General features: G+C 54.8%; 1 protein-coding gene across 2 annotated transcripts; it reads right to left on the bottom strand.

Moving 5' to 3' along the window:
* Positions 1-2,731: 2,731 nt before the first annotated feature.
* Positions 2,732-15,891, bottom strand: RGL3 (ral guanine nucleotide dissociation stimulator like 3). 2 transcript variants are annotated; one of them, XM_086699028.1, is made up of 19 exons: positions 15,611-15,867; positions 15,028-15,141; positions 14,132-14,355; positions 13,953-14,006; positions 13,621-13,835; positions 9,329-9,471; positions 9,026-9,241; positions 8,221-8,324; positions 8,015-8,099; positions 6,813-6,869; positions 6,617-6,703; positions 6,382-6,414; positions 6,180-6,301; positions 5,385-5,480; positions 5,215-5,283; positions 5,030-5,126; positions 4,193-4,345; positions 3,992-4,106; positions 2,732-2,996 (listed from the first exon to the last, which is right to left on the bottom strand). In XM_086699028.1, exons 1-19 carry the CDS (start codon positions 15,641-15,643, stop codon positions 2,878-2,880), a joined length of 2,136 nt encoding a protein of 711 aa, XP_086555154.1. In that variant the 5' UTR covers positions 15,644-15,867; the 3' UTR covers positions 2,732-2,877. The 2 variants fall into 2 exon arrangements, with proteins under 2 accessions (XP_086555154.1, XP_086555155.1); XM_086699029.1 differs by lacking the exons at positions 2,732-2,996; positions 3,992-4,106 and having other exon boundaries at positions 4,203-4,345; positions 5,389-5,480; positions 15,611-15,891.
* Between the last annotated feature and the right edge of the window lie 123 nt (positions 15,892-16,014).

The following is a 16,014-nucleotide window of genomic DNA, read 5'->3' as shown; positions in this document are numbered from 1 at the left end:
GAGGAAAAGTAACCCAGTGTTTTTTTTTTTTTTTATTAAAAAAAGTTTTTTTAACGTTTATTTATTTTTGAGACAGAGAGAGAGCATGAACAGGGGAGGGGCAGAGAGAGAGGGAGACACAGAATCTGAAACAGGCTCCTGAGCTGTCAGCACAGAGCCCGACGCGGGGCTCGAACTCACGGACTGTGAGATCATGACCTGAGCCGAAGTCGGACGCTTAACCGACCGAGCCACACAGGCGCCCCAGTAACCCAGTGTTTAAGGGAGGGCATGTGTTCTGGCACATCACACATTATTCAGGTTTGAGCCCCAACCTTGCCACCTTGGATAAATTACTTAATCCTCACTAGGCTCAGTTCTTCATGTATAAAATAGACATATGGAATGTATGCTATTCCATAAAGCTAGTATCAGGATTTAGTGAGATCAATTAGGTAAAGTTCTTAGGACAGTACATAGTAAGCCCTCAGTAAAAATAAGTTATTTTATTGAAATATAACTGACATATTACATTATGTAGCAATTATTATTTGCTTCAGCTATTTCAAGAAGGATACTGTTACTTACATCTGACTGGTCCTATGGTCTTAATATTCATAGCCACAACAACAAAAGCCTGCAAAATAGCATGTTCTGTTCTGTAATTGGTCTTTTCCCAGATGGTACGTGATGCTTAGGTTCTCCTTTTTGTTGTTGCTGTTGTTTATTTATTTTATTTTATTTTTGAGAGAGAGAGAGGGAAGGCGGGGCAGAGAGTGAAGGAGACAAAGCAGAGGATCCAAAGTGGGCTCGCCCCTGACAGCAGACAGCCCGACCCAGGGCTCGAATTCACGAACCATACATTCATGATCTGAGCCAAAATCAAGAGTCTGATGCTTAATCTACTGAGCCACCCTTCCCCTAGTAACAGTACTCAAATGTAATTTCCATGTATGCGCCCTTCCAGGCTCTAGTCTTTGTGATCTGAAGTTGCTCTTCTGGCTCAAAGCATGGGCACAGGACCCAGACCTGGACAATCTGCCTATTAACATTTCTCTGAGCACAGTGATTGGTGCAGGGGTGGCCACGTGACATGAGTTGGTCCAATGGGCATCTGTTCTGGGACTTTTGCTTGACCTGATGGAAGGGAGGGGCTCTCCTTGCATGGGAAGGTGTGAGCCTGCCTTGCAGTGGGGCTATATTAATTAGATGCTATTTTGGCTACTGTAACAGACCCAAATAATAGTGGCTTAAGTAAGATATACATCTATTTCTCTCTATGGAACAATCCAAGTAGTGGCAATACAATATGGCTGCACCCTGGTCTCAGAGGACCAGGCACCTTCAAGTTTGTTGCGCAGTTATTCAAAGAACATGAACCCCCCTCAATCCAAGATGATCCACTCCACTGCTTCATTCTAACCAGCGCGGGGTGGGGGTGGGGGTAGAAAAGAGAGAAGGGGAGGACACAGGCCTTAAACCCGGACTAAAATTTGCTCACATCCCATTGGTCAAGACTTAGTCACATGACCGCACTTTGCTGCAAGGGAGACTGGAAATGTGTTTTCTACTCTGGGTGGCCAGCTAAAAATCAGTGGTTGCTCTATTCCCACAGATGGTGGCTAGATTTGGCGGGGGGGGGGGGGGGGGGGGGAGGGTACAGTACCCTCAGCAAATCAGAGCCCAAAGACCACAACAAAATCCTGATATGTTTGGAATCCCTGGATCCAACGGTGACTGACGCTGGACTCAACTGAACTTTTCGAATACACGAGCCATTCGTTTCCCGTTTTGCATGTCTGTTTGAATTGGGTTTCTGAACACTCGAAGCACAAAGAACCCTGATTAACAGTGAGATATATAAAGCCCCTAGTTGATGTACAGCATGGAGTAGAAGTTCCTACGTGAACACACTATTGCTAAGAATGCGGTTGTGGCGGGCACCTGGGTGGCTCAGTCGGTTAAGCGTCCAACTTCGGCTCCGGGACATGATCCTGCAGTTCATGAGTTCAAGCCCCGAGTCAGGTTCCGAGCCCCGCATCGCACTCAGCACAGAGCCTGCTTGGGATTCTCTCTCTCCCTCTCTCTCTCTCTCTCTGCCCGTCCCCACCACACACTCTCTAAATAAATAAATAAACTTACAAAAAAATGAATGTAGTTTTTCTGTTGTTACGACTGTGTTGCAGGTGGCCTTATGGGTCCCTTTATCTCTACCTGCTCTGTTTCTTCTTCCTACCCCAGCACAGAGAGACAGGGTACCCCTCTCATCCTCACACCCCATTGACTTAAGGGTGATGATGTTGTTTGTCTCAGATGCCAGTGGAACTTGACTTCTTCAGTCTCCCACACCCATGGCGGAAAAGCACCGTATCGCCCCCCCAAATGTTGGGGAGTCCCGCCCCCTGCGTGTGTGACAGCCCCTCCCCCTCCGGCATCCGATCATCTCTCGCCCAGACCCTTTCATGAGGCCGCTGGGGTTTTTTTCAGTTTTTGTTTTTTAATTTTGATCTTGATCAAGAGAGAACACGAGGCACAGAACAGACAAGACCCATCTCCTGTTTCATAACCTTGGGCACTGTTTTCATCCACTTCCGTCCCCCCCGGTTGTCAGATTTCTCTGGGGAAAGGTCTGACCCCCCCCCTGCCCCCATCCGTGCCCCACCTGCCTTCTATGTTTATGGGATGAAACTCTTCATCCGGCCACTCTTGGGCTGATGGCTTTGGAATAAGAATCAAGTACCAGGAGTGGCATTCGACGGAGTTGGGCATGGGGGGTGGGGGTCACACGGTACAGAGCACAATGGCTTTATTGGGGAATGGGACTTTTCTGGGAGAGGAGGCCTCTCCCCACATCCATGGTGGCAGGGACCAGGCCCCTAGAGGGAGAAGAGGGCCCCCTCAGGTCGAGGAGATGGTAGCTGTGTGCCGGGCCCCGTCCTTCCGCCGCAGCACAAAGTCTCTAGGGGCGGCTGGACTCATTGCATAGAAGACATTGGCGTTGTCAGGAATCGGCAGCTCTGGCCAGGGGTGGACATGATGGTAAAAGGCCTGCACCACCTCATATCCCACCACGAAAGACCGAAGTAACCTTCTGCCATTTACTCTGGCACGACCACCTTGGGTCCCTTCAGCCAGTGCTGAGCCGTCCTCTCGTGGGGAACCTGGACAACTTCCCACTCAAAGCCTGCACAACCTCAAGTCTCTCCCACCACGTCCACCACGGACCCGGACAACCTCCCGCTATTTCTCTCTGGAGTCTACGCAGCCTGTGCCGGAAGGCTGGACAAACTCGGGTCACCCATCCCAAACAACTTCCTTTTCACCCGGCCAGCTCCCAGCCAAGTTCCTGCCGCCCTCACCATGAACTTGGACACCTTCTGACTCCCTACATCCAGCCTGTATAGTCTGTGGCCCTCGCACTTGGTAGTTGAACAATTTCCTACATGCCTTCGTAACGTCCCCCCAAACTCATGTCGTGTCCTCTCCTTCTTGAGAACTGGGGAACCTTCGATCTGTGTCTGGATTGGGCATCATCATGTTCCCCCTACCCTGAATTTCAATACCACATGGCGTGCCACATTCAGAGACTTCAGGGTCCCCATGCTGAGCTGGGACAAACCCATTTCTTCACAAACTCAAGCCCAGACCCCTCTTTAGACCCCCACCCCGCCAGGCTGAGCCTGAACAACCTCATGATCCTACAAATTTAAGCCAAGGCAACCTCCTTTCCTCCCTCTCCCATGTGACCCTGGACAACTTCATTTCCCCACAGATCCCAACAAGACACCTGTCATGTCCCCCTTTCTCTCACACAGCCAGGGCAACCTCATAACCCCACAAAATCAAGGCACGAATATTTTACTGCCTCTTACCCCCACCCTGCTTTATCTTACCCTTACTCTGTGTCCGACTGGAACCACCTCATGGCCCTGTTAAGGCCAGTCTTGACCCTCGTCAACCTGCTGCCCTCCTAGCTAATCCCCAGTCCAGCCTCCAAGCAGTCCCTACTCACCCCTGTCCCCCGGAAGGACTTGGAAAAGCTGGTAGTCACGGGCCCAAGGCTCGGCCACATTGTGCTTTTGCAGGGCTCGCTGCACCACGCTGGGGGCCTTGTCCTGGCTGGTGAGCTGGGAAGAGAAGGTGGGTGGTGAGGTGTGACCGCCAAGTTCCAAGGGCAGGGCTGCCCCGGCAGGTTCCCAGCTCAACCGCTCACCAAGATGCTCCGATACAGGTTCCCGTGGTCATTGTCAATGCTGACGCGGATGACTCGAGCCTCTGATCCCTGCTGCCCCGGTAAGGAGATGTGAGAGCCGCTCAGAGGCAAAGCCAAGGGCCGGGGGCCTGCCAGGTCCGGGCTCAGGGGCAGCTGTAGGCAGTGGGGGTGGGGGCTGAGTGGTGGGAGCCTTATACATCCCGCTACACAACTGGAGCCTGGGGACGGGCAATCAGGGTGCACTCACGAGCCCACATCTACACCATCCCATCACATACAGACCTTCGTGCCCTGTTACAAAGACAAACTTACACATGGCCAATAGACACATGAGAAATCCTATGTACACGGACAGCAGCAAACACACACATACGCTTATGATTGTTGTACATCCACAAGTCCATCAACAGTCCCGTTCACGGGCCCGTGGATACTGGGGATATTCATGCCCATGTTTCCACTCTAGGTATGCGCATTCCTGGGGACACACATATCCTTGCAAAGGTGTGATCACACCCAAAAGTGCAAGCTGTGGGCACTGTGGGCAAGCTGACTCATGGGTCCAGGTCCGAGCACAAGCCAGACTGAGGGAGAATCCCTCAAACAGGGCCATGGAGATGCACGGGGTCTCCTGGACAGACACCCAGGGTGCTCAGCCAAGCACGTGTACAGTCTCTTATGTACATGCCTGGTCATGAAACCACACACGCACATGCACGCACACACACACACACACACACACATACACACACACACACACACACACACACACACACACACACACACACACGGCCCTGGGTGCCCACAGTCCTACACGCACACAGGCAGTCTCGGTACCTTGGTGGTGGGGCTCTGGGGCCCTGGAGAGGCCGGGGGACTGCCAGGAGGAGGGTCTCTGGTTCTAGGACTAGATGGTGGGGACCCTGGGGAAAGACTGAGGGAGATACAGAGCCTGAGGTCAAGCGGCTGCCCTGACCTCTGATCCTGCCATCTCCACTCCTTTCACTAACTGGAATACTCACCTGGAGGTGGGGGACGAGGGGTCCCCAGGACTCCCACCAGGGGATGAGCCCTTCTCTCGGGACAGCTTCCTAAAGATAGAGACGAGGGATGAGAAGGAGATCAGTCTCTGGCCCAGGAGCACTCTCCCGTCTCTGCCCACCCCTGTCCCCATGCACACCCCGAGACTCACGCACTGAGGCGCTTGGTGAGGCTGAGGCGCCGTCGGATGCGTGGGGAGCTGGGGCAGGAGGCAGCTGGCGGCTCAATGACACGGGAGACATGGTAGCTGAGGAGTCAAGGTGCACATGGGGTGGGGTGGGGCCAGGAAGCAGCAGGGAATGAGCTGAAAGCTTGGCTAGAATCAGTGAAGAGCCGCATTTTGGGGGCATGGGAGGGGGTACGGCAGGAGTTGGGCACCAAGTGTCAGTGTCAGGGTAGTAAATGGCGGGCTATTAGGCCACCGGGGTCTTATTAGTTATGAGAAGGGATGGCTTGGTTGGCAGGTCATGTGGGGATTGGCTGCGTGGGATTGAGGAGTAAAATTGGGTCAAAGATAGAGTTCCAGGTCGAGTGATCATTGGGGTCAATGACTGGGGCAATGGATTCAACAGAATGAAAAGAAACGGTTGGGAGAGTTGAGTTGGATGGTCAGATGCACATCAAAGTTGGAGTCAGTTATTCAGAACCGGGGGTCAATGACTGGGCTCAGAGATCCAGACTGGGGTTACAAATGGGGTCACAGGTCAGATAGGGTCAGAAGGTGGGGAGGCAAGCAGATGGGACAGGTGACTGGAATGGCCAGCTGTCCATTAAAGGCTGAAGTCAGAGAGTCAGATGGGGTCAAAATCTGAGGTGAACTGGGACCCTCGGTGGACTGGGGAAAATGCAAGGTCATAGGTTGGGGGTCGGGGCTCAGGAGGGTGTCTGAGGAGGTGGAGCGATACGTGTGTGCCATCGCGGGGGGATGGTGGCTGGACTGAGTCACCTCTGCTCCTCGCTGAGCTGGCGCTGGGCACGCAGGGCCACCAGGATGGGTGGGCGGGGACTCAGGCAGTAGTTCCGACAGCGCTTCTGCAGCTGCTGGATGTGGGCCAGGATCTCCCACTCCTGAGGGGGCGGGGCCTCTGAGCACCTGCCCTGGCCCTGCCCCCACCCCGTCCCCCCCATGCCCACCCAGTGCCACTCACCTTCCTCCTCTTCTCAAAGTTGATGAGATCCCCCTGGGGACAAACTTTGTCTGAACTGGAGCCTCCAGAATCGAGGACTGAGGGTCAAGGTCAGGGGCTGGGATGTCAGGAGCCCCACTGCGCTAAGGGGGCTGGGGTAGGGAGTGCGGGCAGGGTCAAGGGGAGGATGTCAGGAGGCCCACTGTGCTGAGGGGAAGTGGTGCTGGGGTCAGGAGTCAAGGGTCAGGGGTCAGACCTCCAGCATGTCCGGCAGGGCTGTGTCCAGCATAACCAGGTCCGTGAGAAAGGTGCCAAGGTAAGGGACAGGGCCTGGGGGCAGTTTCTGTGGCCCCAGAACTCCAGTCACTCTCAGCCGTCACTGACCCCATCACGTAGCACCCCATTCCGTGAAGATTCTGCTCGTCCCCCCCATCCCAAACCACCTCACTCACTGGGGGCGGGCTTCCTGGGAGGGGGTCCTCCTCTTGGGGGCCCTCGGTGGCCTCCTCCTGGGGGAAGGGAAGAACTGAGCAGTCCTGGGGTCTCTCTGACCCTTTTTCTCAGGAAACATGCCTCAAGACCCACCGCCTATACCTGTTTGCCTTCAGCGGCCACCAGCCAGTTGTAAAAACCAAACCCAGGGAAAACCGAACAAGGGAAGTGAGCCGATTAGCAGCCTCCTCCAGGGCTGGCCTCAACCCGGGCGAGAAGGCTTGTCCCGGCCTGAATGGCACAGGCCTGCTATCCATGCCCTGAACCTTGCCTTCACAGCATCGCTCTATCTGGTAATTCATTATATCATCGCTAGGCCGTTATTATTGCGTTGTGTGTCTCCCTATATAAGGCCTGATATCCGCCCCCCCACCAGGGCAGGAACCTCGTCTGTCTGGCTCATGGTAGGAGTCTCCTGGCACAGTGCCCGCCGCACGGTAGGCGCTGAATTCAGAGCTCCCTGCTCCTTGACCTCTTATCCTTATTCGAGACATGCATTCACTCACAGATATTTATTGAGCAGCTACTCTGGGCCAGGCTCTGTTCTGAGTGCTAGGGAGGGAGCGGTGAGCCAAAGAGACCAGAAAATCCTGGCTTCGCAGAGCAGACATTAGCCAGGGAGAGGCAGCAATAACCAAGCTGCACATGTACCAGGCAGAGATAAGGGCGATAAGGCAGCAAGCGAAGCGAGACCTGAAGAAGGTGAATGTGAAGAATGTTCTGGGCCGAAGGAACAGGCTTCACATTCCATCTAGTCTGGATTCACCCTAAGAACCAGCACCCAGCTGCAGTTAAAACCTAAATCTGGCCTACACCTCGTCTGCCTTGCGGGCACGTAAGTTTTAGTTTTGCTTATCAAAGTCAAGTCCTAGCACAATTTTATTTTTTTTACTCTTTGCTAGGACTCTGGCCCCAAGCGACCTTCTCCATGTAACTTCTGGTATTTGTTGAATGAATAAACAAGGCAGTCACTGCGTGTGAGCTGTAAGGAGGGCGGCCGAGGCAGTAAAGCCCTGGGGCTGTCCGCTAACACGGGGGGAAGGTCATTGCTGAGGTGTGTTGGAAAGACACTGAATGTTATGACAATGACAAGCCATGCCCTGCCCGGCCCCAGGTCCCTTTTTTGGGGCCGGGGACCCTCGGGGTCCACACCCATCTTTACCTGGGAAAGAACCTCTCTACTGCTGAGGTGGTTGTTCTCATCGGAGAAAATCTGCGAGAGTTTTCTGAAAGTGGATAACCGTTCCCTGGGGCGGGGGCAAGAGAGGGGTCACGGATCAGCGCCTGGGAAGGTCAGAGCGACGCTGGGGAGGAGGAGGGCCCGCCCCAGCGTCACCAACCCTCCTTCCCTCCTTCTCCCGTCCTCACCGGCTAACGGCGCCCCAGCTCCGCTTGAGGCGGTAGATGGGGTTAGACTGCAGGGCTGACAGTATGGCGCGCAGGGAGGAGAAGTTCCGCAGTTCGCGGCAGCGCTGGACGGGCGGGGCGGGGGCGCTGGTCACACCCCAAGCCTGACCCCCAGCTACGATCCACCTTCGATCCGAGACTTCTGACCCCAGGCCAGACTCCTACAACTCGCCCCCCGTCCGACAGGCTACCAAGAGTCGGCCTCCTCCCTCGGGATCCTCCACTCTCCCCCACCTGCCCCTCCCCTCCTTACCTGGCACCTGTCCCCGTTCCTCGCTTCTCCCCAGCCCTAGAGGTGCCCACAGGATCTCCCCAGGACCCAGACCTCTCCTCCCCGAAGCTGTGTCTCACCCCGCGTGGGTATCAACCGTTTACCCTCTTTCCCCCCTCTCCCCCCCCCCACTCTAGTGGGCCCCCAATTTGTTTCTCTTCTTCAGCCTTGAGGCTCCTGCCCCGCCCCCACCCTACCCAGTCCCTGTAGGGACCTCCGCCCCCTTCTCCGGGCTTCGGTCCTTCCTCCAACCCACGGCCTCCCCGTTACCTTCTCCCACCCCATCCTCTTATCCCTAAACCCACAGTGTCCCTCTGCAGTCCTGGACCCTAGCCCTGGACCCCTTCCAGGCTTTCCCTTAGGTACCTCGCAACCCCAACCCTCCCCTCGTTGCCAGAGTCCTGTCTCGGGCCTTCCGCCTCCAGTCCCCGGCCTCTCACCAGGCCTGTTCCCCACCCCATGCCCCACCCCCGCCCCCCACCCCCCAACAAGCACCTGGGCGATGCGGATCCACTTCTCCAGCCGCTGCGCCCTCTGTGGGGCGGCCAGGCCCTGCGCTCCGAGCACGGAGCCCAGCACGCAGCCGATCACCATGTTGAACTGGGTCACAGTGGCGCGCACAGTGGGGGCAGTGCCTGCGGCCCCTGGACGGTCTCGCTGTGACCACACGGAGCCCAGGCACTCGCAGGGCCGCACCCGAGAAAAGAGCTCCTGGGCGAAGGGAGGCGGTGGGGGCGGATGGGTAGGCTCTGTGCTCCGCGGAACCCGCCCCATTACCGCGTCCCACCCGGGCCTCACCACATCCATCAGGGTCAGCTGCTCGGCCACTTCGTCTACACTGAAGTCTAGGAGCTCAGGGCCTTCCCGCGCCACTGCTTCCTCCTCTTCCCAGCAGCCTTCTGGGGAGTCTGGGCGTGGGGTCTGGGTAGCTCCAGGAGGTACTGAGGGAGTATAAGAAGGGGTTCGAATCCAGGACTGGCTTTGGGACCTTGGACGAGTGCCTTCTTTGGGACCTTGGACGAGTGCCTTCTTTGGGACCTTGGACGAGTGCCTTAGTGTCTCTGAGTCTCACTTTACTTATCTGCAAAATGGAAACCTCCCTGAGGGTTTTTAAGGGTGTCAGAGCAACAGAAACGTTCATTTAGCGCCTTGGGTGGTAGTCCACACTAGGCGATTTAACACAGTAACCCAGTGAGGGAGGTATTATTATCCACCTTCCACAGGTGGGGAAACTGAGGGAGGAAAAATTTGCCCTAAGTCGCACCTTCAGGGAATGGCAGGGCAGGGATTTGAAGCCAGGTGCTTACAGGTTATGGTAGAAAAGAGAGGTTTGTGGGGTTTTGTTTTGTTTTGTTCTGTTTTTGAACCTATATGAAAATAAGATCTGTCTACCCTATTGTGGCGAGAGGTGGTATAATTTTGTAGGTAAGGGAAGGCTATTGGCAGTCCCAAGTCCAAATCCAAATTTGTCCACCAGGCTTGCTATGTGAACTTTAACCTCCCTTGTGCCTTGATTTCTTTATCTGGATTTTTAAAAAAATCAAACAGGATCATACATACTTGACTGTCATAAAATAATCAATAGGAATGATTTTTGGGGCGCCTGGCTGGCTCAGCCAGTACAGCATGAGACTCTTGATATCAGGGTCGTGAGTTCAAGCCCACGTTGGGCGTGGATTCTACTTAATTAAAAGAAAGAAAGAAAGAAAGAAAGAAAGAAAGAAAGAAAGAAAGAAAGAAAGAAAGAAATGATTTTTCCCATAGTGGGATTCGGTGGTGGCGCCCCCTAGGGGACATTTTGGAAATTGAAATCTGCCACCAGGGAGCTGACAGGCTCAGTGAATTTGTGCCACTCCACCTCCAAATGCCACTTTAGGACATTTGCGTCTTTGGAAAACCTGTTTACAATAATCTGCACCTGCAACCCAACTCTCTTGCTCATGACCACCCATTAGTTTGGCTCCAGGACTGCAAGAACTGTCAAAGTCTGGATCCTTTTTGTTTGGAAATTACGAGTGTTCGCCATTCTGGAAAGCAATGTCCCCAGTGTTTATGCTACTGCACCTGTGTGGTGCATTAGTTGGTGTTTGTGACTGTCACATTCACCACGACGCTATGAGAGACAAAGGCTCTGGACAACGTCATCACGTCCCCTAGTAAGACATGCCTAAGGGCTAACACAGCAACAAGCATAGTTTATTATTGTATGAACTGCTTTCACTTTGTTTCTCCTTCATATTAGAGTTACAGCACCATAGTATTATTTTTTACTTACCTTTGCAAGTGCATTTAATTAGCTGTCTTTAATTTCAAATTAGGACAGATGGTGTTGCAAAATCCTAGTTTTAAAAAGTTGTCATTGGAAAAAAAATTGCACCTCAATTAATCAAATCTGTAGGTCTTACAGCAAATATGGGGATAGAAGAACATGCTACATGTCACCATGAGACAGCGAACAGGTAAGTGGAGAATGTGAGACCTTCCTCAGGACAAATGACTCATCCCCCCCCCCCCCCCCCGACTCCCCGCCCAGTGACATAAACAAAAGGCAAAGGGAGAATGTGATAGAATAAAAGAGACCTAAGAAATGAAAGACCAAGTGCCCTGGGGTGCCTGGGTGGCTCAGTCAGTTAAGCGTTTGACTTTGGCTCAGGTCATGGTTTCACGGTTCATGGGTTCAAGCCCTGTGTCGGGCTCCATACTGACAGTGTGGATCCTGCTTGGGATTCTCTCTCTTGGCCCCTCCCTCATGTGCACTTTTTCTCTAAATAAATAAATAAATTTAAAAAAAAAAAAAGGAAGGAAGACCAAGTGCCTTAATGGATGTTTGGATTTCAAAGAAACAACTGTAAAAAAACAACAACAACAAAAAAAAAAAAACATTTAGGGACAATGGGGGGATTTGATTCTGGACTAGGTATTTTTTGATATTAAGTAATTAGTGCTGATTTTGTTGGAAAAGATTGTAGGCACAAGGTTATATTAAAAAAAAGCCCTTGTCGGGGAGCCTGGGTGGCGCAGTCGGTTAAGCGTCCGACTTCAGCCAGGTCACGATCTCGCGGTCCGTGAGTTCGAGCCCTGCGTCGGGCTCTGGGCTGATGGCTCAGAGCCTGGAGCCTGTTTCCGATTCTGTGTCTCCCTCTCTCTCTGCCCCTCCCCCGTTCATGCTCTGTCTCTCTCTGTCCCAAAAATAAATAAAAAACGTTGAAAAAAATTTAAAAAAAAAGTCCTTGTCAGGGGCGCCTGGGTGGCTCAGTCAGTTAAGCCTCAGACTTCGGCTCAGGTCATGATCTCATAGTCTGTGAGTTCGAGCCGGGCTCTGTGCTGACAGCTCAGACCCTGGAGCCTCCTCCAGATCCTGTGTCTCCCTCTCTCTCTGCCTCTCCCCTGCTCACACTCTGTCTCTGTCTTTTTCAAAAATAAATATTTTTTAAAAAGTCCTGGGCAGTTAAGGTGCATACCCAAGTATTTACGAGTGAAGTGACATCAGCATGGGATCTGTTTTCAAGTTATCCTGAAAAGACATTTTTGTGTCAAATTCTTAATTGTTAAAAATGAGCAAGGGGTGTCTGAGGGCTCTTTATATCATTCTCTCTACTTTCCTGTGTGCCGGAAATTTTTCATACTAAAAAGTAATGTCCCCCAGAAAGATGTTAAAATGCAGTGTGTCCCAGAGCAGGGCCCACAGTAGGTGTCCAATAAATGTTCATTTCTCCTCTGACTTCAAGAACTCACAGCTTAGGGCGGTTCTTTCAATAGAATTGTCTGCAGTGGTGGAGACATTTTGCTACCTGCGCTGTCTACTATGGCTATGAGCACTAGAAATGTGGTCAGTGTGACCAAATCGCTGACATTTTTATTTTAAGTTCAGTGTCTATAACCCCATGCGGCTGGTAGCTACCCCATTGGACCATTTAGCTCTAATGCCTTGAAATCAGCTGGCGAAATCCTGCAGGCAGAGGAAGAAAGACACTTAAAAAAAACCAAGAGGGAAGACACGGAGGGATAAAATATACATAAATAACCGAGACTTTGTCACCAGGGAGAGAAAAAAAATAGCTGCTACTTTGTAAAGCAGAGAGGAATGTGGCCGCTTTAATCTGAGGATTAAAAGATGGGGGTTAGGGATTTAGATGCTTTTGTGATAGGGATCAGTTCCAACACAGATGGGTGAAAGACGATACTTTATAAGCAGGATGCAATTATTCAGTCAACAAATCTTGGTTGTTCCGGCCCCTGGGGACAGAGTCTGCGACAAGGCCAATGAGTGCTCTGCAGAAAAATAAGCCTGGCGAGGACGCAGAGTAGGGGGATATATTTGCTGGGAGACGATCAGAGAAAGCAGGTCTGAGGAAGTGAACGGAGACCTGAATGAAGTAGGTAGATAGTTTTCCCTCCCCCGCAAAGCTCTCTACAACACGGGTGGCAAACTCGGTAAAGGACCAGATAGCTTGCTGATGCCTCTTCTACAAGTAAATAGCAATCGCACTATGACTTTTTATGTATTTTTGTTACAGGTGGTAGATTCCAATAAGCGAGAATCCGTGATAACAACAATAATGAAGATAATACGATTTGCCAAGCCCTCGCTGTTTACTTATATCCTTGTTTACTGTTGTCCTCCCTAGGGAACTGGGAGCTCTGTCCACTGTTATTTCCCAGAGCCAGTAGCTACGCATGTATTGAATGAATAAAGAGGTCAATCAGGCAAATACTATTATCACCCCCCTTTCACAGATGAGGAAACTGAGGCTCAGAGACTGAAGTGTCAAGGTCAGTCAGCAGATGGCAGAACTGGGATTTGAATCCGGCTCTCTGTGGCTCCTAGGGTAAGTAGCAATGGGAGGAGTTGTAGCTAGAAACACAGGGCGTCCTGACCCAATGGTAGAGTGTTTTTTGTGCTGAGGATTAGACAGATGCTAATATGTTAGACAAAAGGTCCATCTCACAGGTGGGGAAACTAAGGCTCAGACAGGGTTAAGAACTTTGCCCAAGATCTGTAGCAGCTCTGTGAGGGGAGAAGGCCCCTGGGGGACGGGTCGTGGAGGAAAAGTCCTGCTCAGGGCACTATCGTGCCCCATACTCCTCACCTGTCCACGCCTCAGGCTGCTCCTCGTCTTCCTGCTTTCGCTCGTCCTCTTCCAGGAAATCTCCCAGTAGCTTCTCTGCCTCCCAGGCCTCGGGCCCTGCTGGGGCCGCCCAGCCCAGAAAGGTGCAGACGCTGCCTAGGTCCGAGTGGGCAGGGGGAGCCCGGAAATCCTGAGGGTGATCCCGCAGCCAGGAGCCCAGCACGGACACCACAGCCCTGGCCAGAATGGAGGGCCTCAGAGCCCAGCCCAGAGCTCTGGATCTTGGGGGCCCCTACACCTCAGATCGACCTTGGACCTCTAGGACCCCCTACCCTCACCTATGGGAGACCAACCTTAAGTTCTTGTTGACGGGCAGACCTCCTGCCTCTGTCTCCTTGATCTCTGTCCTGGGAAAAGCAATCCTCCATCAGAAGAGGGAGGCTAGGGGGAGCTTAGGGGGAAAGAATGCAGGAGCGAGCACCCAAAGGAGAGTCTGGGGGTGAGAACACGGAGGTTACCCGTGGGTACTGACCCTGGAGGCAGGGGCGGTGGCGGTGGTGGCAGGAGAAGGCCCAGCACACGGGCAGTGGATACAAAGGCCCTGTGGGTGGCCAGGAAGGCAGGCACGAAGCCCGGGTCCTGCTCGTGGTCTCCAGACACCAATTCCCCCACCAGCCGCTCCAGCCTCGCGGCCCTCAGCGCCCGCACCTTGCTCGTGCGGTAATGGAGGAAGGCGTCCGCAGCGGGGCTGGAGGCCTGCGGAGCAAGGGCGGGGGGGGGGGGGGGGGAGGCAAAGGGACACAGAGGAGTGGCCCGGAGCACCCCCCTTTCCAATTAAGCCCAGCGCTAAGCAGCGCTCTTACGTCTGGTCCCTCCCATTGCTCGGAATCCGGCCTCCTGGATTCATTATTCTGCTCCAGGCCCAAATGACCCTCGCAACTCGCCCGGGACCAGGTCGTCCTCCGGGCCCCGCCCCGCGCCCTCACTCACTCGCCCCCACCCCTCCCCGCGCGGCTCCCAGCTCTCCAGACGCGCTTCGCTGGTCTGGTCTTTCCCGCCCCAGCCCTCCACCCCGGTCCGCTCTCACCCGGCTGCCTCTAACGACGACCCCTCCCTCCAGCGCCGCCCACGAAGCCTGGCGGACCTAGGCCAGGCCTGGCGGACCTGCCGTCCAGTTTAGTCCCCAGGTCCCCGCTCCGGAAGCGCGCGGCCAACCGGCCCGCCGCGCGCTTCGACCCCATTCACCAGGCCGCCCCCCGGGGCGCCTTTCTACCGCGACCACGTCTGCCTCTAGGCCCCGCCCCTCCCTGGGGCTCAGCCCCGCCCCTCGGCTTCGCCCTCACCTTTTTTGCCTGCGGACTCCTCCACTCAGCCCCGCCCTCACCTGGTCGCCTCCGGCCCGGCTCCGCCCTCCGGCCCCTTCCTCACCTGGCTGCGCCCAGGCCCTTCCCTCGGGCTCGAGCGCTGACTGAGCTGCCGACGTAAGGACACGCTGAACACCGCTCCTTCCTCGGTCTCCTCGCCCCAGTCCTGCAGCGGCGCCTGGACGCGGAGGCGGGCTGAGGGCGCCGCGGGGGGAGGGGGCCCGGGACCTCGTCCCCCCTCTCCCGCGAGGACTTAAGTCCGGGGCGAGGACTCCCGGCACCACTCCCCCTTCCCGGTCAGACTCTGCGAAACTCGGGGCGGCGTCCCGGGCTAGGGAAGTCCCCTCGGCGCCGCGGGTACCCTCCTCCCTGGTCCTGAGAGGATGGAGTGGCATTCGGGGACGTCCTAGGGTCCAGGCTCACGGAGTCTGTCCCTGTCCCCTCTCCCCCCTCCCCCCCAGATGAGCTCGGAGACGCCCCCATCCTTAAGAGGTTACCAGCCACTTCACTGGGTCAGGGACCGGGAGGCCGGGCTGGGAATCAAGTGTCCGATTTGAGAGGAGATAGGGTCCGGAAGGCGAGGACCTGGAGCTTCAGGACCTTGGGATCGCCAGGGATGTGGCGTCCGGGACCCCTGGTCCCCTTACCAGGGCGAGGTCCTTGCCCGCTGTCCGATCCATGGCCAGTGCCCGTCCGGCTCCACGGCGCGGCTGAGTGAGGCGGAAGGGCCGACGGGCGGCGGGCAGTGGCCGGGCGTTGGGGCCCGTGGGGCAGGGCGGGGCGACCTGGCCGTGCAGGGGCGGGGCAGGACCCACGGCTCTCGGATGCCCCCAGCTGGACCCCAGCGCCAGCCCAGGCCCAGGGAAGAGAGGTCCAGGCTTTCCCTATAGGGGTATATCAATCTGTGCTCAGGTGAAAGGACACCTCTCTCTCCCAGGGAAGGGTTCTTTTCTGTGTCTCCAGGTGTGGGTGAGCCAGTGTGTACAGCTAAGCGGGGGGGGGGGGGGGGGGGGGGGGGAGGGGGTGGTCTGCAGCCCCAGGAGGAGAGTAC

Source organism: Puma concolor, chromosome A2 (assembly GCF_028749965.1).
Source record: "Puma concolor isolate L17-30 chromosome A2, mPumCon1.1.hap2, whole genome shotgun sequence".
In the NCBI taxonomy this organism is placed as follows: domain Eukaryota; kingdom Metazoa; phylum Chordata; class Mammalia; order Carnivora; family Felidae; genus Puma; species Puma concolor.
This window is presented reverse-complemented; position numbering and strand designations above follow the sequence as displayed.

What these genes read in the sequence shown, in the direction of transcription:
- RGL3 (XM_086699028.1), bottom strand. Translation starts at nt 15,643, where the DNA reads ATGGATCGGACAGCGGGCAAGGACCTCGCCCTG. An exon ending in GTAGAGAGGTTCTTTCCCAG is followed by an intron (nt 6,870 to 8,014) that starts GTAAAGATGGGT and finishes CCCTTCCCCCAG; the next exon opens with GAGGAGGCCACCGAGGGCCC. An exon ending in CCCTCGTCCCCCACCTCCAG is followed by an intron (nt 5,127 to 5,214) that starts GTGAGTATTCCA and finishes TATCTCCCTCAG; the next exon opens with TCTTTCCCCAGGGTCCCCAC.